We start from the raw sequence: 22,836 nt of genomic DNA on the forward strand, positions 1-22,836 counted from the left end.
TACATGCATCACTCCTTATCATCATACATCACTAACACTCGCCGCACCACATGCCACATCACCATAACACATGTAGCACATCACTAACACTCATGCCTACATCACTAACGCTCATACATACATCCACAACATCATACATACTCACTCACTTATGCACATCACTAACACTCATGCATACATCACTAACACTCGCACATACATACATCATAACACTCATACGTCATCACTAAACGCTCATACGCCATCTCTAACGCCATACATACATCACTAACACTCGCTTACATCGCACATCATAACACTCATACATGCATCATAACACTCATACATACATCACTAACACTCATACATGCATCACTAACACTCATCATACATCACTAAGCATCATACATACATCACTTAACACTCATACATACATCACTAACACTCATGCATACATCACTAACTGCTCACATCACTAACACTCATACATACATCACTAACACTCATACATACATCCTGCTAACATTACATACATCATAACACTCATACATGCTAACGCTCATCATACATCATAATGCTCAGCCATGCACTCATACATACATCACTAACACTCATGCATCACTAACATATACGTACATCACTAACATCGTACATACATCGCACAACACTCCAGCCATACATCACTAACACTTCATCCACACATCACTAACACTCATGCATGCATCATAACGCTCGTCATACATCATCAATGCTCACCATACATCACTAACACTCATGCACATACATACTAATGCTCATACATGCATCACTAACACTCATACATACATCACTTCATACACATACATCACTAACACTCATACGCATACGCATAACATCTCACTTCACTAACATCGCCGCATCACTAACCTCTTTGCCATCACTAACACTCATACATACATCACTAACACTCATACATACATCACTAACATCATACATACATCACTAACACTCATACATACATCCACTAACACTCACATTCTAACACTCATACATACATCACTAACACTCATGCATACATCACTAACACTCCAGCCGCCACATCACTAACACTCATACATACATCACTAACACTCATTTCGCTGCATACATCACTAACACTCATGCATACATCACTAACACTCCATACATGCATCACTAATATCATGCGATCATAACACTCTCATACATCATAACACTCATACATACATCACCAACATCTCTGCATCCATCACTAGCCTCATACATACATCACTAACACTCATACATCACTAACACTCCATACATACATCACTAACACTCATACATCATCACTAACACTCATACACACATCACTAACACTCATACATACATCACTAACACTCATACATACATCACTAACCTCATGCATACATCACTAACACTCATACATGCATCACTAACGCTCAGTCCATACATTAATATCATACATACATCACTAACACTCATGCCATCTTCAACACTCTTTTATACATACATCACTAACATCATGCATGCATCACTTCAATACTCATACATGCATCACTAACGCTCATCCGTACATCACTAACTCATCGTCTCATCACTAACACTCTTCATCACTAACGCTCATACGGCATCACTAACACTCATACATACATCACTACCACTCATACATACATCACTTCAACACTCATACATACATCATAACACTCATACATACATCACTAACACTCATACATACATCACTAACACTCATTCATAACATTACATCACTAACATCATACATGCATCACTAACACTCATGCATACATCACTAATGCTCATACATACATCACTAACACTCATACATACATCACTAACACTCATACATACATCACTAACACTCATACATACATCACTAACGCTCATGCGTACATCACTATTGCTCATCGCCATCACTAAACATCGCCATGCATCACTAACACTCATACATACATCACTAACACTCATACATACATCACTAACACTCATACATACATCACTACTTATCATACATACATCACGCTAATGCTCACATACATCACTAATGCTCCATGCATCACTAACGCTCATACATACATCCTAATATATGCATACATCACTAACACTCATGCATACATCACTAATACTCATACATACATCACTAACACTCGCTTCACGCCACATCTAACGCTCATACATACATCGCAACACTCATACGCATCGCAACACTCATACATACATCACTAACTATGCCAGCATCACTAACACTCATGCATACATCACTAATGCTCATGCACACATCGCTGGCTCAGCATACATCCAGCTACCATACTCATGCATACTAACGCTCATGCATCATCGGCTCGCAGCATCCTATCGCCGCCATGCATCACTAATGCTCATACGACATCACTAACGCTCATACATGCATCACTAACACTCACATACATCACTAACACTCATACATACATCACTAACACTCATTGCCATCACTAATGCACGTTCGCTCATACATGACATCACTAACGCTCACCATCACTAACACTCATACATGCATCACTAATACTCACGCACATCATAATACTCATGCATCATCACTTGCCTCATACATACATCACTAACACTCATGCATACATCACTAACGCTCGCCATACACATCACTAACACTCATACATACATCACTAACACTCATACATACATCACCTGCTCATCGGACGTCACTAACACTCTCCATCACTTGCTCATAACATCACTAACACTCATACGCTCACTAACACTCATACATACATCACTAGCTTATCACGCTCCGACACTCATACATGACATCACCAACGCTCCTGCGTGCATCACTGCTCGCGTCATCATAACACTCATACGCTCATCACTAACGCTCTGCATGCATCGCTGCACTCGCGCTCGCTTAATGCTCATGCGTGCGTCACTATATATTATTAACTCATACGCCATCCACTCATGCCATACATCTAACACTCTGCGCATCACTTTTGCTCATACATACATCACTAACGCTCACCGCCATCACTGCTCCATACGCCACATCACTAACACTCATACATACATCACTAATACTCTCCACATCTGTCATACTCATCACTAACACTCATACATGCATCACTAACATATCACTTATGCATGTCATATCATCACTAGCTAGCCATACATCATAACGCTCTTCACATCACTAACATAATATATCATCACTAACACTCATCACATACATTGTCACTAACGCTCATGCATACATCACTAACACTCATACATCATGCACTCACGCATCATAACCTCATACGCATCACTAACACTCGCACATACATCACTACTCATACATACATCACTAACACTCATTACATACATCATAACACCATCCACCCATCACTGTACTCATACATGCATCACTAACACTCATGCATGCATCACTGCTGCTCATACATACATCACCTCATACATACATACACACTCGCTGCATCCATGTCATATCATGCTCATACATACACATCGCTAATGCACTCATGTGCCATCACTAACTTGCTCATACATACATCACTAACACTCATCCATCCACATCATGCTCATACATACATCACTAACACTCATACATGCATCACTAATGCTCATACATGCATCACTAACACTCATGCATTGCATCACTAACACTCATCAATACATCACTAATACTCATACATACATCACTAACACTCATACATACATCACTAACACTCATACATACATCACTAACCTCATACATACATCACTAACACTCATACATACATCACTAACACTCATACATACATCATAACATCATACATCACTAACACTCATACATACATCACTAACACTCATGCATACATCACTAATACTCATGCGTGCATCACAATACTCATACATACATCTGACACTCATACATACATCACTACCGCTCATGCATACATCACTAATGCTCATACATACATCACTAATGCTCATGCATACATCACTAACACTCATACATACATCACTGACACTCATGCATGCATCACTAACACTCATTGCGTGCATCACTATGCTCATACATACATCACTAACGCTCATACATACATCACTAACACTCACACATGCATCACTAACACTCATCACGCCCATCACTAATGCTCATGCATACATCACTGATACTCATACATGCATGCTGACACTCATACATACATCACTTACACTCATACATACATCACTAACACTCATACATGCATCACTAATACTCATACATACATCACTAACACTCATACATACATCACTAACACTCATACATACATCACTAACGCTCATACATACATCACTAACACTCATACATACATCACTAACACTCATACATGCATCACTAACACTCATGCATGCATCACTAACACTCATACATGCATCCCTTCAAAATTCATACATGCATCACTAACACTCATACGTACATCACTATGCTCATGCATGCATCACTGACACTCATGCTTACATCACTAACAGCTCGTACATGCATCACTAACGCTCATACATGCATCACTAACACTCATACATGCATCACTAACGCTCATGCATACATCACTGGAACACTCATACGTACATCATAACCTCATGCAGCGCATCACTAACACTCATACATCACATCACTAATACTCATACATACATCACTAACACTCATACATACATCACTAACACTCATACATACATCACTAACACTCATACATGCATCACTAACACTCATCCATACATCACTAACTTACTCATACACGCATCACTAACACTCATACATGCATCACTAACACTCATACATACATCACTAACACTCATACATACATCACTAACACTCATACATACATCACTAATACTCATGCATACATCACTAACACTCATACATCACTCATACATGCATCACCGCTAATATCATACATACATCACTAATGCTCATACATGCATCACTAACGCTCGTGCATGCATCACTAACGCTCGCACATACATCACTAACACTCATGCGCATCACTAATGCTCATGCGTGCATCACTAATGCTCATGCATACATCACTGACACTCATACATGCATCACTAACACTCATTGCATCACTAGCTCTCAGCATGCATCACTAACTTACTCATACATGCATCACTAACGCTCATGCATACATCACTGAATACTCATACGTACATCACTAATACTCATACATCATCACTGACACTCATACATGCATCACTAATACTCATACATACATCACTAATACTCATACATACATCACTAACACTCATACATACATCACTAACACTCATACATGCATCACTAATACTCATACATACATCACTGATACTCATACATACATCACTAACACTCATACATACATCACTAATACTCATCATTTCTAATACTCATACATACATCACTAACACTCATACATACATCACTGACTTGTTTGTTTTTTTGTTTGCTCACATACATCACTAACACTCATACATGCATCACTAACACTCATACATACATCACTTGTTTATCACTAACACTCATACATACATCACTAACGCTCATACATGCATCACTGACACTCATGCATACATCACTAACACTCATACATACATCACTAATGCTCATCCATGCATCACTAACACTCATGCATACATCACTAATGCTCATACGTACATCACTAATGCTCATGCGTACATCACTGACACTCATACATCCATCTAACACTCATACATACATCACTAACACTCATACATACATCACTAACACTCATACATACATCACTAATGCTCATCCATGCATCACTAACACTCATGCATGACATCACTAACACTCATGCATACATCACTGTGCTCATGCATGCATCACTAACACTCCATCATCACTAATCATCCGTACATCACTAACATCTCACACATACATCCTAACACTCATACATACATCACTCGTCCATGCATCACTAACACTCAAACATACATCACTAACACTCATACATACATCACTACTACTCATGCATACATCACTAACACTCATACATACATCACTGACACTCACACATACATCACTAACACTCATACATACATCACTAACACTCAAATACATACATCACTAACACTCATACATACATCACTAACGCTCATACATACATCACTAACACTCATACATGACATCACTAACACTCATACATACATACATCACTAACACTCATACAACACTCATACATACATCACTGACACTCATACATGCATCACTAACACTCATACATACATCACTAACACTCATACATACATCACTGACACTCATACATACATTCACTAACACATACATCACTAACACTCATGCATACATCACTAATACTCATCCATCACATCACTACACTCAGCATACATCACTAACACTCATACATACATGCAATTACTCATCACTAACACTCATACATACATCACTAACTCATACATGCATCACTAACACTCATACGTACATCACTAACGCTCGCCCATCACTAACCTCATGCATACATCACTAACACTCATACATACATCACAACACTCACATACATCACTAACACTCAAACATACATCACTAACACTCATACATACATCACCAACACTCATACATACATCACTAACACTCATACACATCACCAACACTCACACACCAAAAACTCATCCATACATCACTAACACTCATACATACATCACTAACACTCATCCACACATCACTAACACTCATACATACATCACTAACACTCAAAACATACATCACTAACACTCATACATACATCACCAACACTCATGGTTACACATCACTAACACTATACATACATCACTAACACTCACACATACATCACTAATACCATCCACATCACTAACACTCATACATACATCACTAACACTCATACATACATCACTGACACTCACATACATCACTAACACTAAAACATACATCACTAACACTAATATACATACATCACTAACACTATACATACATCACTAACACTCATACATACATCAATAACACTCCATCCATACATCACTAACACTCAAACACACATCACTAACACTCATACACATACATCACTAACACTCATACATACACTTAATACTCATCCATACATCACTTCAACACTATACATACATCACTAACACTCATACATACATCACTGACACATCATACATACATCAATAACACTATACACACATCACTAACACTCATACACACATCACTGACACTCATACATACATCACTAACACTCAAACATACATCACTAATACTCATCCATACATCAATAACACTCAAACATACATCACTAACACTATACATACATCACTGACACTCACACATCACTAACACTAAACATACATCACTAACACTCATACATACATCACTAACACTCATACATACATCACCAACACTCATACACACATCACTAACACTCATACACATCACTAACACTCATACACATCACTAACACTCATACATACATCACTGACACTCATACATACATCACTAACACTCATACATACATCACTAACACCATACACATCACTAACACATCCACATCACTAACACTCAAACATACATCACCAACACCATACATACATCACTAACACTATACATACATCACTAACACTCATACATACATCACTTCAACACTATACATACATCATTAACACTCATACACACATCACTAACACTCATACATACATCACTTTTAACACTCATATACATACATCAATAACACCATGTACATACATCACCAACATCATACATACATCACTAACACTCATACATACATCACTTACACTCATACATACATCACTAACACTCAAACATACATCACTAACACTCAAACATACATCACTAACACTCAAACATATACCATTAATACTTCTATATAACTAAAGGTTAACGTTAATTGTTATATGTTTGTGTTGTGGGTGAGCCCCTGAGAGCTGTCCCCCGGGGTCACCACCACCAACACATCTCTGGGAAAATCGTAACTGTTTCCTATCTTGACAAGTGTATAGATGGTCGCTCTGGTGTGTGTGTGTGTGTGTGTGTGTGTGTGTGTGTGTGTGTGTGTGCTGTCTTAAATTATTTTCAAATTAATGAAAACGATACCAGCAATAATAATAATAATAATAATAATAATGATAATAATAATAATAATAATAATAATAATAATAATAATAATAATAATAATAATAATAATAATAATAATAATAATAATAATAATAAATAATAATAATAATAATAATAATAATAATAATAATAATAATAATAATAATAATAATAATAATAATAATAATAATAATAATAATAATAATAAATAGTCAAGAGCCTAATCCACTACTTAATAATTTCCAGGTATCTCACCAAACACTTCCAAAACCTTCTACTCTATTGACTTGTTAGCCACGAAGAGTGCACACTGAGATGCGTCACGGGCCTCTATAATAAGAAGCATGATATATTTCCTTGATTTCTTTAATATGCATATCACTTTACGTCATTACACTGATTTTTCTTACTCGATTGTATTAATCAATTACAGGACACCGGAGTTGATTTTGGAGCTTTGAAAATGTTATGAACTCAGAGATTACACACAGATGCCTGAGACCTTCAGAGCACACATGTAATATATAGGACAAGTGGAGCTTGTATACTGATGCTGAAACCACCAAGGTGTGTGGCATACTCGACACTGGGAGGCCTACGGGTATGAAATTAACTCCCAAGAAGCAATAAATGTGTGTGACCATGCTATTGCTGGGCACTATAGCTTATTATTACAGTAGTGGGAGAAGCTATAAGGGGAAAATTGATATAATGACTATTTCTCTGATTATACATATTGATGGTAATCGTGGCCTCAGAAGCATAAGCACATACGGCCACTAACTTTGGCCCCAGAGCATCCATACTCATACTAGCGAGTCCTGAGTGTCCACACTATACTAAAGGAGGCCCTGGGATGTCCATACTCATACTAGTGAAGCCCCTAGAGTGTTCATACCATACTAGCTAGAGTCCTTGGAGGTCCAGCTCATACTAAAGGGAGGCCCTGGAGTGTTCATATCATACTTGAAGGAGGCCCTGGAGTGTCCATATACTCATACTAGCGAGTCCTCTGAGTGTCCATACTCATACTAGCGAGGCCCTGAGTGTTCATACTCATACTAGCGAAGCCCTGGAGGTCCATACTCATACTAGAAGAGTCCTTGGAGTGTCCATACTCATACTAGAAGGAGGCCCCTGGGGGTGTCCATACTATACTACCGAGGCCCCTGGGGGTGTCCATAATTATACTAAAGGAGGCCCCATGTCCATACTCATTATTCATGAGGCCCTGAGTGCCCATAATTACACTACTGAGGCCCTGGGGGGTGTCCATATACTCATACTAGCAAGGCCCTGAAGTGTCCATATCTCTACTAAAGGAGGCCTTGCAGTGTCCATAATTATACTAGCGAGTCCTTGGAGTGTCCATACCATACTAGCTTAAAGCCCTTGCGTGTCCATACTCATACTATGAGCGAGGCTCGGAGTGTTCATACTCATACTTGAAGGTGCCCTTTGCGTGTCCATTCTCATACTAGCGAGGCCCTGAGTGTTCATACTATAATATGGAGGCCCTGGAAGGTCCATACTCACACTAGCGAGGCCCTGGGGGTGTCCATAATTATACTTGAAGGAAGTTCTTTATGTCCATAATTTCAGACTGAGCGAGGCCCTGGAGTGTCTATAATTTTATAATAGCGAGGCCCTGGAAGGTCCATACTCACTAGTTGAGGCCCTGGAGTGTCCATACTCATACTAGCGAGGCAATGGAGGTCCATATCATACTAGCGAGGCCCTTGGGGTGTCCATACTCATACTGAAGGAGGCCCTGGAGGATCCATACTCCATGGCTCATGGAGGCCCTGGAGTATCCACATACCTCATACTAGCGAGGCCCTGGAGTGTCCATACTCATAAATGAAGGAGGCCCTGGAGTGTTCATATCATACTAGCGAGGCCCTAGGAGTGTCCATACTCATACTAGCGGGAGGCCCTGGAGTGTCCATATCCTAATACTAGCGAGGGCCTTTAGAGTGTCCATCCCAATACTAGGGAGGCCTTTGGAGTGTCCATACTCATACTGAAGGGAGGCCCTGGAGGTGTGCAGTGACGTCAAGGAGGTCACCGTGGGAAAAAAGAGACGAGCAGACACGGACGTCTCGGCACCGACCAGCTGATGGCCGACAGCGTTACGATCAGAGATAGGTGGAGACTTTGATGTCTGATATGGGCGACGCTCTGGTGTGTCACCGTCGTCGCACAGGATCGTCCGGGTATTTAGCGGATGTGCTCTACCGATAACGATGTGTTTCTCGGCATTGGTGAGGGCAGGCGTGTGTCTCCTGCTAATACATGAGATCAGTCGTCCATTTACATCCATTTAAAGCTCTGATGGCCTCTGATGATAGTGTACTAATAAACTAATAGGAAACTATAAAACGTTATTGTATGGTAATAGACAACTTCACCGCCATTGTCGTGTTTGTAATTAATAATATGAAGAACAGTACATGATTTATATTTACATTTTTACATCTTTGTGATTTTTTCTTTTATTTCAATTTCTTACATCAAAGGAACCGAGGAGGTTGACCATAATACTGTGCCTGGGAATCAAGTGCCCAAGTAGTGTAGATGAACAGGTGTGTATGGTTAGTTGTACACACACACACACACACACACACACACACACACACAACTAACACGTCACATCAGTAAAAAGTCAGCTAACACCACCATTAAACTTATGTAATACCAGCACTGTCTCTCCTGGTATGGTGTCACAGGACTCAACAATACCAGCACCTTCTCCTCCTGGTATGGTGATACTGACTAACACCAGCACTGTGTCCTCCCTGGTATGGTGTGACACAGGACTTACAATACCAGCACTGGAAGTCTCCCTCCCTAGTATGGTGATACAGGACTAACAATACCAGCACTGTCTCCCCTCCTGGTATGGTGACACACAGGACTACCAATACCAGCACTGTCTCTCCTGGTATGGTGTCACAGGACTAACAATACCAGCACCTTCTCCTCCTGGTATGGTGATACTGGACTAACAATACCAGCACTGTGTCCTCCTGGTATGGTGACACAGGACTAACAATACCAGCACTGTCTCCTCCTAGTATGGTGATACAGGACTAACAATACCAGCACTGTCTCCCTCCTGGTATGGTGACACAGGACTAACAATACCAACACTGTCTCACCTCCTGGTATGGTGACACAGGACTAACAATACCAGCACTGTCTCCCTCTGGTATGGTGACACAGGACTAACAATACCAGCATCTCCCTCCTGGTATGGTGACACAGGACTAACAATACCAAGCACTGTCTCCCTCCTGGTATGGTGACACAGGACTAACAATACCAGCACTGTCTCCCTCCTGGTATGGTGACACAGGACTAACAATACCAGCACTGTCTCCCTCCTGGTATGGTGACACAGGACTAACAATACCAGCACTGTCTCCCTCCTGGTATGGTGACACAGGACTAACAATACCAGCACTGTCTCCCTCCTGGTATGGTGACACAGGACTAACAATACCAGCACTGTCTCCCTCCTGGTATGGTGACACAGGACTAACAATACCAGCACTGTCTCCCTCCTGGTATGGTGACACAGGACTAACATTACCAGCACTGTCTCCTCCTGTGGTATGGTGACACAGGACTAACAATACCAGCACTGTCTCCTCCTGGTATGGTGACACAGGACTAACAATACCAGCACTGTCTCCACACCTCCTGGTATGGTGACACCAGGACTAACAATACCAGCACTGTCTCCCCCCTTCTGGTAGCATGAGTGACACAGGACTAACAATACCTTTGGCTCCCCTCCTGGTATGGTGACACAGGACTAACAATACCAGCACTGTCTCCCTCCTGGTATGGTGACACAGGACTAACAATACCAGCACTGTCTCCCTCCTGGTATGGTGACACAGGACTAACAATACCAGCACTGTCTCCCTCCTGGTATGGTGACACAGGACTAACAATACCAGCACTGTCTCCCTCCTGGTATGGTGACACAGGACTAACAATACCAGCACTGTCTCCCTCCTGGTATGGTGACACAGGACTAACAATACCAGCACTGTCTCCCTCCTGGTATGGTGACACAGGACTAACAATACCAGCACTGTCTCCCTCCAATATAATAATCCCCCTTACTAATAACTGTAGTACCAAAGCATATTGTCCACGTCTACAATGGAGTAGGGGGAGAGAGAGGGAGAGGAGGGATGGGGAGAAAGGAGGGAGAGGAAGGATGGGGAGAAGCAGTGGGGAGAGGTAGGGGCGTAGGGGGTTGGGGGTTGATGAGTATAGGGAGTCCACATCACCATAATAATTCCATCAATATGACTGTCGTACGCGTAATGGTCGTCCACACCTCCTTCACCCCTCGCCCCCCCCCCCTCCCCCCAAATGTATGTTTATTGCACATTCCAGGATGTTAATCTTACGACTCCTCTCACTCAAAATGAGATTATGTACAGCGTGATGCTCGGATCATCTCCCCGTCAATACTGTGGTTTGTCGACTGTATAGGAGGTCCATAGGATTAATCTTCCCTCTCTCTCTTTCTCTCTCATTTCCTATCTCTCTCTTTCTCTCTCATTTCCTATCTCTCTCTTCTAATCCCTTTATTCTGTTTTTTATGTGTTTTTTGGGGGGGAGTGTTAATTCATTGATGAGTTTTTATATTTTCCTTTGCGTTAGGGGAGGGATGATGGAAGTTAATGTATTTTGGAAGCGTACGAAGAGGAGCGGAAGTCGTGCGTGTGAGTGGAGGGTTCCGGACCATTATTGACGTTACCTCCCCCGTCCAAGCCGCCCGATATTGCCCGCGACCCCACCCAGCGTCCCGATACCTGCCATGACGACTTCGGCTTCCTGGTGAACTTTGACTTGTACATAGCAGTTGACCCCTGACTCTAGGAACTTTTTGACAGCTTCTGACTGCTAATTCAACTCAGACGGTTGACTCCTGAACTGGTCCAACTTTCGATTTCTTGACCCTAATTTAGTTGTTAACATTAAATTACCTATGATTAATTATCCTTTGACCTTACTATCTCACTGAGTCGTGACCTCAAACACCTGCTTATCTCATCTGACCCATAACTTAGTACTAGATGTTGTGACCCTCTTATGACCTACTACTAGATGTTGTGACCCATTTATGACCTACTACTAGATGTTGTGACTCACTTATGACCTACTACTAGATGTTGTGACCCATTTATGACCTACTACTAGATGTTGTGACCCACTTATGACCTACTACTAGATGTTGTGACCCATTTATGACCTACTACTAGATGTTGTGACCCATTTATGACCTACTACTAGAATGTTGTGACCCATTTATGACCTACTACTAGATGTTGTGACCCACTTATGACCTACTACTAGATGTTGTGACCCACTTATGACCTACTACTAGATGTTGTGACCCATTTATGACCTACTACTAGATGTTGTGACCCATTTATGACCTACTACTAGATGTTTGACCCATTTATGATCTACTACTAGATGTTGGTGACCCCTCTTATGACCTACTACTAGATGTTGTGACCCACTTATGACCTACTACTAGATGTTTGTGACCCACTTATGACCTACTACTAGATGTTGTGACCCTCTTATGACCTACTACTAGATGTTGTGACCCACTTATGACCTACTACTAGATGTTTGTGACCCACTTATGACCTACTACTAGATGTTGTGACCCTCTTATGACCTACTACTAGATGTTGTGACCCATTTATGACCTACTACTAGATGTTGTGACCCATTTATGATCTACTACTAGATGTTGTGACCTCTTATGACTACTACTAGATGTTGTGACCCACTTATGACCTACTACTAGATGTTTGTGACCCTCTCTTATGACCTACTACTAGATGTTGTGACCCTCTTATGACCTACTACTAGATGTTTGTGACCCATTTATGATCTACTACTAGATGTTGTGACCCATTTATGACCTACTAGATGTTGTGACATATGACCTACTACTAGATGTTGTGACTCATTTATGACCACTACTAGATGTTGTGACCCATTTATGACCTACTACTAGATGTTTGTGACCCATTTATGACCTACTACTAGATGTTGTGACCCTTATGACCTACTACTAGATGTTGTGACCCACTTATGACCTACTACTAGATGTTGTGACCCATTTATGACCTACTACTAGATGTTGTGACCCATTTATGATCTACTACTAGATGTTGTGACCCATTTATGACCTACTACTAGATGTTGTGACCCATTTTATGACCTACTACTAGATGTTGTGACCCATTTATGATCTACTACTAGATGTTGTGACCCATTTGATGACCTACTACTAGATGTTGTGACCCACTTATGACCTACTACTAGATGTTGTGACCCATTTATGACCTACTACTATAGATGTTTGTGACCCATATGACCTACTACTAGATGTTGTGACCCATTTATGACCTACTACTAGATGTTGTGACCCATTTGCAATCTACTACTAGATGTTGTGACCATTTATGACCTACTACTAGATGTTGTGGCCCATGACCTACTACTAGATGTTGTGACCCTCTTATGACCTACTACTAGATGTTGTGACCCATGACCTACTACTAGATGTTGTGACCCTCTTATGACCTACTACTAGATGTTGTGACCCATTTATGACCTACTACTAGATGTTGTGGCCTATGACCTACTACTAGATGTTGTGACCTCTTATGACCTACTACTAGATGTTGTGACCCATTTATGACCTACTACTAGATGTTGTGACCCATTTATGATCTACTACTAGATGTTGTGACCCATTTATGACCTACTACTAGATGTTGTGACCCACTTATGACCTACTACTAGATGTTGTGACCCATTTATGACCTACTACTAGATGTTGTGACCCACTTATGACCTAGTACTAGATGTTGTGACCCACTTACGACCTACTACTAGATGTTGTGACCCATTTATGACCTACTGCTAGATGTTGTGACCCTCTTATGACCTACTACTAGATGTTGTGACCCACTTATGACCTACTACTAGATGTTGTGACCCACTTATGACCTACTACTAGATGTTGTGACTTATGACCTACTACTACTAGATGTTGTGACCCACTTATGACCTACTACTAGATGTTGTGACCTTCTTATGACCTACTACTAGATGTTGTGACCCTCTTATGACCTACTACTAGATGTTGTGACCCACTTATGACCTACTACTAGATGTTGTGACCCACTTATGACCTACTACTAGATGTTGTGACCCTCTTATGACCTACTACTAGATGTTGTGACCCACTTATGACCTACTACTAGATGTTGTGACCCTCTTATGACCTACTACTAGATGTTGTGACCCTCTTATGACCTACTACTAGATGTTGTGACCCTCTTATGACCTACTACTAGATGTTGTGACCCACTTATGACCTACTACTAGATGTTGTGACCCATTTATGACTCAGTACTACTAGATGTTGTGACCCACTTATGACCTACTACTAGATGTTGTGACCTTCTTATGACCTACTACTAGATGTTGTGACCCTCTTATGACCTACTACTAGATGTTGTGACCCACTTATGACCTACTACTAGATGTTGTGACCCACTTATGACCTACTACTAGATGTTGTGACCCTCTTATGACCTACTACTAGATGTTGTGACCCACTTATGACCTACTACTAGATGTTGTGACCCTCTTATGACCTACTACTAGATGTTGTGACCTCTTATGACTCCACTACTAGATGTTGTGAATCTACCATATCTACTACTAGATGTTGTGACCCACTTATGACTCATTACTAGGATATGGACCTGCGATATGACCTACTACTAGATGTTGTGGACCTCTTATGACCTACTACTAGATGTTGTGACCCCTCTTATGACCTTCTACTAGGATGTTGTGACCCACTTATGACCTACTACTAGATGTTGTGACCCAATTTATGACCTAATTACTAGATGTTGTGACCTCTTATGACCTACTACTAGATGTTGTGACCCTTATGACCTACTACTAGATGTTGTGACCTCTTATGACCTAATACTAGAAGTGTTGTGACCCACTTATGACCTACTACTAGATGTTGTGACCCTTATGACCTACTACTAGATGTTGTGGACCCACTTATGACCTGTTAATTACTAGATGCTGTTGTGACCCACTTATGATCTACTACTAGATGTTGTGACCCACTTATGACCTACTACTAGATGTTGTGACCCTCTTATGACCTACTACTAGATGTTGTGACCCACTTATGACCTACTACTAGATGTTGTGACCCACTTATGACCTACTTCTAGATGTTGTTCTTATGTTCTTAATCACTGTAAATGATATAAGGTACCACACAAATTGCTACTGTAAATGATTCTATTCTCTATTATACTGATAAGTGTAAATGATCACAGTAAATCTTAATACTAATCAATGTACATGATGATATTTACCAAATTATTGATCAGTTTTCCTTACCCTTTTAAACCCTTTGAACTCGATTAGTCCGATGATTTAATCCATTGAGTATGGTGACTTAACCCCTTAAGTACAATGAGGCTTTATTCAAGGGATTAGGTCATCATGCTTGTCATAGTACTTAACTCATAGTACTCAAAGGGTTTAAAACCAGCCTACTTGATAATTGTCTTTTAATATTTAATAAAAAAAATCTGTAATTTCCGTCGTCAATTTTCCAGGTTAAATTTAACAAGTAATAAATAATATGAACAAAATGTAATAGAGGCTAAATAAGTAAATGATAAACAATAAATAAGATAAATATTAGGCAATTTATATTAAAGTTCATTATATACATTTCCTTAACAATTTAATCAATTTTCTTCGCTTCATTACCAAAGATGTTCTTCAAATTTGGTTACAACTTGAAACTAAAAAGGAAAATATATTCTTACTTTTATGTTCTCATCATCTTTTAATCAATAAGAAGTGGAGACAGTTTTCTCATTAATACTAAACGTTATTAAAAGTATAAATTTTTATTTTCTATTCAATACGATACTATTTTGTCACTGTAAATCTAAAAATAACTTAAATTGCTTTGACATCTTCGTGTCATGAAGTAATAAATAGACGAGTTTTATTCATTTTAGTGTATACATGATGTGACTGAATCTCCCGCCCACACGAGCTCAAACAGTGAGTCAGTTATAAAGTCAAAGTCGTCGCCAGCTGTGTGAGGCGCGAGTCGGAACGCAGCCTCTTGATCGAGACAATTAAATGCAATAACGCAGCCAACAACCATTTAATCATGTTGCTCCGCCCTTTCCCTTACTCTCTCTCCCCTCTCCCTCCTCCTCTTCCCTCCCCATTCCTCTTTCCCCTCTTCTTCCCTCCCTTTCTTCGTTATAAATATCCGCCCCTTCCTTGTTCCTCTCTCTCTCTCTCTCTCTCTCTCTCTCTCTCTTCCTACATAAGTCTCATTTCCTTTACATCTTCGTTCCATCTCTCACCATTTCTCTCATTTCCACATTCGACAAAGTTATTTAGGTTAGGTTAGGTTAGGTTATACTGCTTTATGGTAAGTTTGGTTAAGAATTGGTTTAGATTGGTTAAGTTAGGTTAAGTAAATGTAGATTAGTTTAAATTAGGCAAGATTAGGATAATGTTTCAGTTGTGGGAATTAGTGCGCTACCTGTCTGGTTTTATCAACAACAATGTAAAGGAATTTTCTAAGCAAATCAGTAAAATATTTGAAGTAAAAATGCCAGTAATGTTTAGCCCGAAGTCGCTTGTTGTGAAGCCTGGCCTCTAGTTTCATTTAGACCCAAAATCTAAGTTAGGTAATGGAATTTAATCCTACTAAGTCCAGTATTTATTCAACTAAGAAAATTTATTTCGTTAAGTCCAAAGGTTTAATCTAATGTAAATCCAAAAACTAATTCTGATACGCAATGAAAATTAAGTAAGTCAGGATTATAATTTTAGGAAATCCAAAATAAAATTAGAATTAGGATGGGATTTTATTAAGTCCAACATCTCATTTGAATAAGAGAGAAAGAAATGTATCGTATCCTAAACCACGAAGCTCAGGTAAGTTTATGAGGTCCAAGAATTTGATGTGAAGAAAGACGGAGATGTTGTTAAGTTCATTGTTTAATTCTGTGAACTTCAAAGTCTACTTCTATGATGTTGTGTATAATATCTTCCTCTTTAGACTTTGAAGTGGATGATGCCCCGAGGAAAGGGGAAGGGGGGAATATGGAGGAAGGGGAGGAATAGGGGGAAAGGGTGAGAGGGACAGTTCTGGGGGTGTCCAGCTCTTTGAAGTGGAAGAGATGAGGAGGATGGTGGGCAGGGAAGGGAGGGGAGGGAAGGAAGGAGGAGGGGAAAGGAGGAGGAGGAAAAGAAGGAGAGAGTAAGGGGAGAGGGAAGGAGGGGAGGGTGTTAATGTTGTGTAAGCCAGGAGGTGATAATCCCCTCTCTCTCTTTATCCCCCCCCTTCGAGTTCACTTAACTATAAAAGTTCTGGTTATTTTGCATAATTGAAAATTCTTCCAGCGTTGGCAACACCTCCGGGAAGAATTCTTTGTCTTGTCGTTGGTAATACTGTTTCTCTTTATCTCTCCCCCTCTCCTATTCTCTCTTGTCAATCTACTTTTCTGTCTGTTTGTCCGTCTATTTACGTGTCGACACTCTCTCTCTCTCTCTGTGTTTCATCACTTTACTACATCTATTCTTCACTCCCTGTCTGTCTATCAGTTTCTCTCTCATTCCCATTTCCCATTTAACCCCAAACATCATAATAAAGGAAAAGTGTAAATACTTCATTCTCGCCTCAGTATCCGTCCGACCTCTACTATACAGAGCTGTATACTATTACCGTTAGAATACACAAATTATGCTGGGTGGGAATATACTAATAATAGTGTATCGGAGTAATATATGTGAATAATATTTATTCATTCTATAAATCAATGCAATATTGGTGACAAATAAGAACATTATATAAGAACATAAGAAAATAAGGAGTCTGCAATAGGCCAGTTGGCCTGTGCATGGCAGCTCCTGTCGAGAGTTACTACCACTCTCTATCATCCATGAATCTATCCAGCCTCCTTTTGAAACTTTCCAGAGTTCCCGCACTTACTACAAAGTTGCTAAGCTTGTTCCACTCGTCCACCACCCTATTTGTGAACCAGTTTCTTCCTATCTCCCTCCACACCTAAACTTATCCAACTTGAATCCGTTGCTCCGAGTCCTATCCTGCTCGGATATTATAAGAACTTTATCTATATCCCCTTTATTGATTCCTTTCACCCACTTAAATACTTCTATCATATCTCCCCGCACTCTTCGTCTTTTTAGGGAATGCAAGTTAAGTTTCTTTAGCCTATCCTGATATGGAAGGTTTCTAAGTCCCGGAATCATTTTTGTCATTCTTCGCTGCACCGACTCTAGTGAATTTATATCCATTCTATACTAGGGGCACCAGAACTGAACCGCATAATCGAGGTGTGGCCTGACTAGCGCAAGATATAGTTGCAATAAGACCTCTGCACTCTTGTTACTTACACTTCTAGATATATAACCCAATACTCTGTTTGCCTTATTTCGAACATTAACGCACTGTTTTCTAGGCCGTAGGTCCGGGCTTACAAGTACCCCTAGGTCTCTTTCAAGCTTAAGAATTCTTTATAATTGTAATCTGTAGCACATTAATGCATTCTGTGTATAAACGTTAATGCCGCAGGGATTCTATATATTATACAGCAATTATATAAGCGTAAGGATTCCCGATATACATACTGACTTATACTAAATTTACGCAGTCTATATATCAACGTAATGATAGCAGGGATTCTATATATTCAGTCATGTAGGTGATCGGTATTACCAGATAAACAGTAAGCCATGAATATTAATGAAAATTGTTGATTAAGAAATTAACTTATCTTTTGTATGTGGCAACACTGAGATGAAATAGCCAATCACGTTTCAAGGTATGAATGGCTTTAAGCTTACGTATGTATATGTATTGAGATATTTATTTTAATTGATAGTTAATCCATTATGGTTAGTGTTATACCTGGAGTGTTATCATACCTGGAGCTTTCTGTCTGTCTCTCTCTCGAATTATCTCTGTTTTTCATGCTCTCTCTCACTTTATCACTCTCTCTCTCTTGCTTTATCATTATTTCTCCCTCTCTCTCTCTCTCTTAACCCAAAGCACAGTCAAGGGGTGAGATAGAGACACTTAACATTGTTGAACTGTGAATGATAAAGATGATGGACCTTCAGGATGTATTATTACTCTAACTCCTCGAGGGCGACATTGTTGGCATAGGTGAGGTTGAGGTCAGGGCCTGGAGGAGGAGCTGGAGGCCACTTTGCTCTTCTACCTCTTTCTTAAGTCTCCCGAGGGAAATGTACTCGAATGACCTGAAGCTTATCTCACCTGAATTTTAACCTAACCTAACCTAACCCAACCCAACCCCCAGGTAACGTTAGATTGGTTAATCTTCAGATAAATTAAGCTCTAGGGCGAATCTTCAGGTGATCCTTGTAGTCTTGGAGTGGCACAGTGGGTGACCTGATCATTGATTTATCGTAAGAGTAATTTATCGTATTGTTAATGTTAATAGGACTTTTAAAAGGCCTCCTAAACAATGGCTTCCGTAAGGTTTCTCTTTGAATTAAAAGATGGGACACACACACACACACACACACACACACACACATTGGTGTCAGAAATAGATATCAGTTCAAGTATGACGTTGACCTACTGTACACTGACCTGACATGGAGGAGAAGTGGTGGGTGTAGGCGGCTGTAGGGTCAAAGGTCATTTCATCGTGGAGGCGGGGCGCGGCACCCCAGGGGTCAGCCTTCCCCACCACACACTGAGGAAGCCGCGGCCGACCCATGAGGAGTGAGGAGTAGTTGTGAGGATACCTGGAACACGGGGAGCCTTGGTGAACAATGTCTTGATGTTGGAAAATGAATTACAAAGAAACAATGAAGATAGAACAAAATATGTTTTGTAAATTAATAAAAGAGTTAATGTAAAGAAAGAATTAAAGGGCATATTGAAGAGTGGACACGAAGATGATTAAAAGATATCACGGGGATAGTGCTTGAATATTTACCGGAAAATATCGTAGAAATTAATAAATGTTTAATGGTATATTAAAAACTAACACATTTATATCAGTGTGAAGCGACGATTCTGACGATACACTGTCGTAGTTCGTGAAGACTAAAATACACTGAAGATAACTTGAAGTAAATCCTTCCTATGTTACTTTAAGACTAAAATTTCGACAAAATAATTCCCAAGATCTAACTATTCGCTCTCCTGAAAATAAAAATAAAAATAATTAGAATAAAGAGAAAAGGATAAAATAAACGAAACATAAAACAAATAAAGAAAAACTTAAAATAAATAATAAATTCATTATACTAATCAGGTCCATCAGCATACATAAACATTCTACTAAATCATAGACTCAAACACAGTAAAAAAAATACCCATTAACATCATTACAAGAATAACACTTTGACTCTCGCATTGTAAAACAAGAACATCGGAATATAGTTAAAAGTGACCACAAACCGAGCTTAATTTGCAGTCCCTCGAGACTTAGAGTGAGGGGCGGTATGATCGAGGTGTATAAATGGAAGTCAGGGTTAAACAAAGGTGATATAACAAAGGTATTTAAACTATCCAACCAGGAGCGAACCAGTAAGGAATATGACAAGAGGATGGAGTTAATGCTAGCAGTAGTGGATGACGCTGGGCTGTGCGAGGCAACATTTTGGGGCCTTGTTGTGAGAGAAACACTTTAGTAAAACACATGTTAAGTAGTATATACTGAGTGAATGAAGGAATGAAAGGCAATGAATGATGAAAGAATTTGTGTTGATCTTGATTCCGGCCACAACTCGTCGTACTGGATAAACGCTTCAAGGAGTGAAGGAAAAAATAAATAAATACAAATACAAGTTTATTATGATAGCATTTGAAGATGTCAAGTCCAGTTCACCACAATGACGGTGAAGTTTTGTTTCGGGAAAACCAAGGCTGTGATAGCATCATCCATTTCTTGGAAGAGTGAAAAAAAATAATAATATGATCCATCAAGAGGAACCATCACTCCTGCATGACGGTGTGTCAGCCTCGGTCTCTATCAACGGGTATCACATTGTTTAAACCTCAGCTCTAATGTGAAGATCCATCAAGCGGATTTTACTCGATATTTTATGATGATTACAATAACGGCAGGAATACAGGATACACCAGACGCTGTATAGAGGTCTCTGGCACCACCGGGAAAACCATCGTCCGCGCTATTAATTCCTCTCCATTACCATTGTCATCATAGACGATGTTCCTTCCATGAAATAGATAACAAAGGTAATATTTATTTTGTTTAGATGACGAGCCATTTTATTAGTTTCAATGTATTGATTGTCTCAGGTTGCGACAAGGCAAGATAGGATCGTATACTGTATAGTATATCTAATTATACTTAAATTTTCTATGTCAATGGTAATAATATCCGACCTTGAGGGCGTCAGGTGGAAGATAGTGAGAGAGACAGAAGACTTCAGGTCACAACAAATTGATAACACTTGAATATACCGCCATTGTGACCCTCTGGAGCGGGAACCCCCGGAACTAACATAACACAGGCGCTACTGAAAGTACAACTCGTGTGAATGCTCGTTATAACGTAACCTCTGTCAGAATGTTATTGCAGGACGAAAAATAA

General features: G+C 39.9%; 1 protein-coding gene across 1 annotated transcript in view; it reads right to left on the reverse strand.

Annotated features, from left to right (window-relative positions):
* The window catches only part of LOC121871542 (transcription cofactor vestigial-like protein 2), a gene marked incomplete in the record, with an annotated part of 118,592 nt that overhangs the window by 19,431 nt on the left and 76,325 nt on the right, over window positions 1–22,836 (reverse strand). The window contains 1 exon segment of the mRNA XM_042373985.1: window positions 20,859–21,016. Coding sequence (XP_042229919.1) covers window positions 20,859–21,016 — 158 coding nt within the window.

Source organism: Homarus americanus, unplaced genomic scaffold, assembly GCF_018991925.1.
Source record: "Homarus americanus isolate GMGI-L3 unplaced genomic scaffold, GMGI_Hamer_2.0 scaffold45698, whole genome shotgun sequence".
In the NCBI taxonomy this organism is placed as follows: Eukaryota; Metazoa; Arthropoda; class Malacostraca; order Decapoda; family Nephropidae; genus Homarus; species Homarus americanus.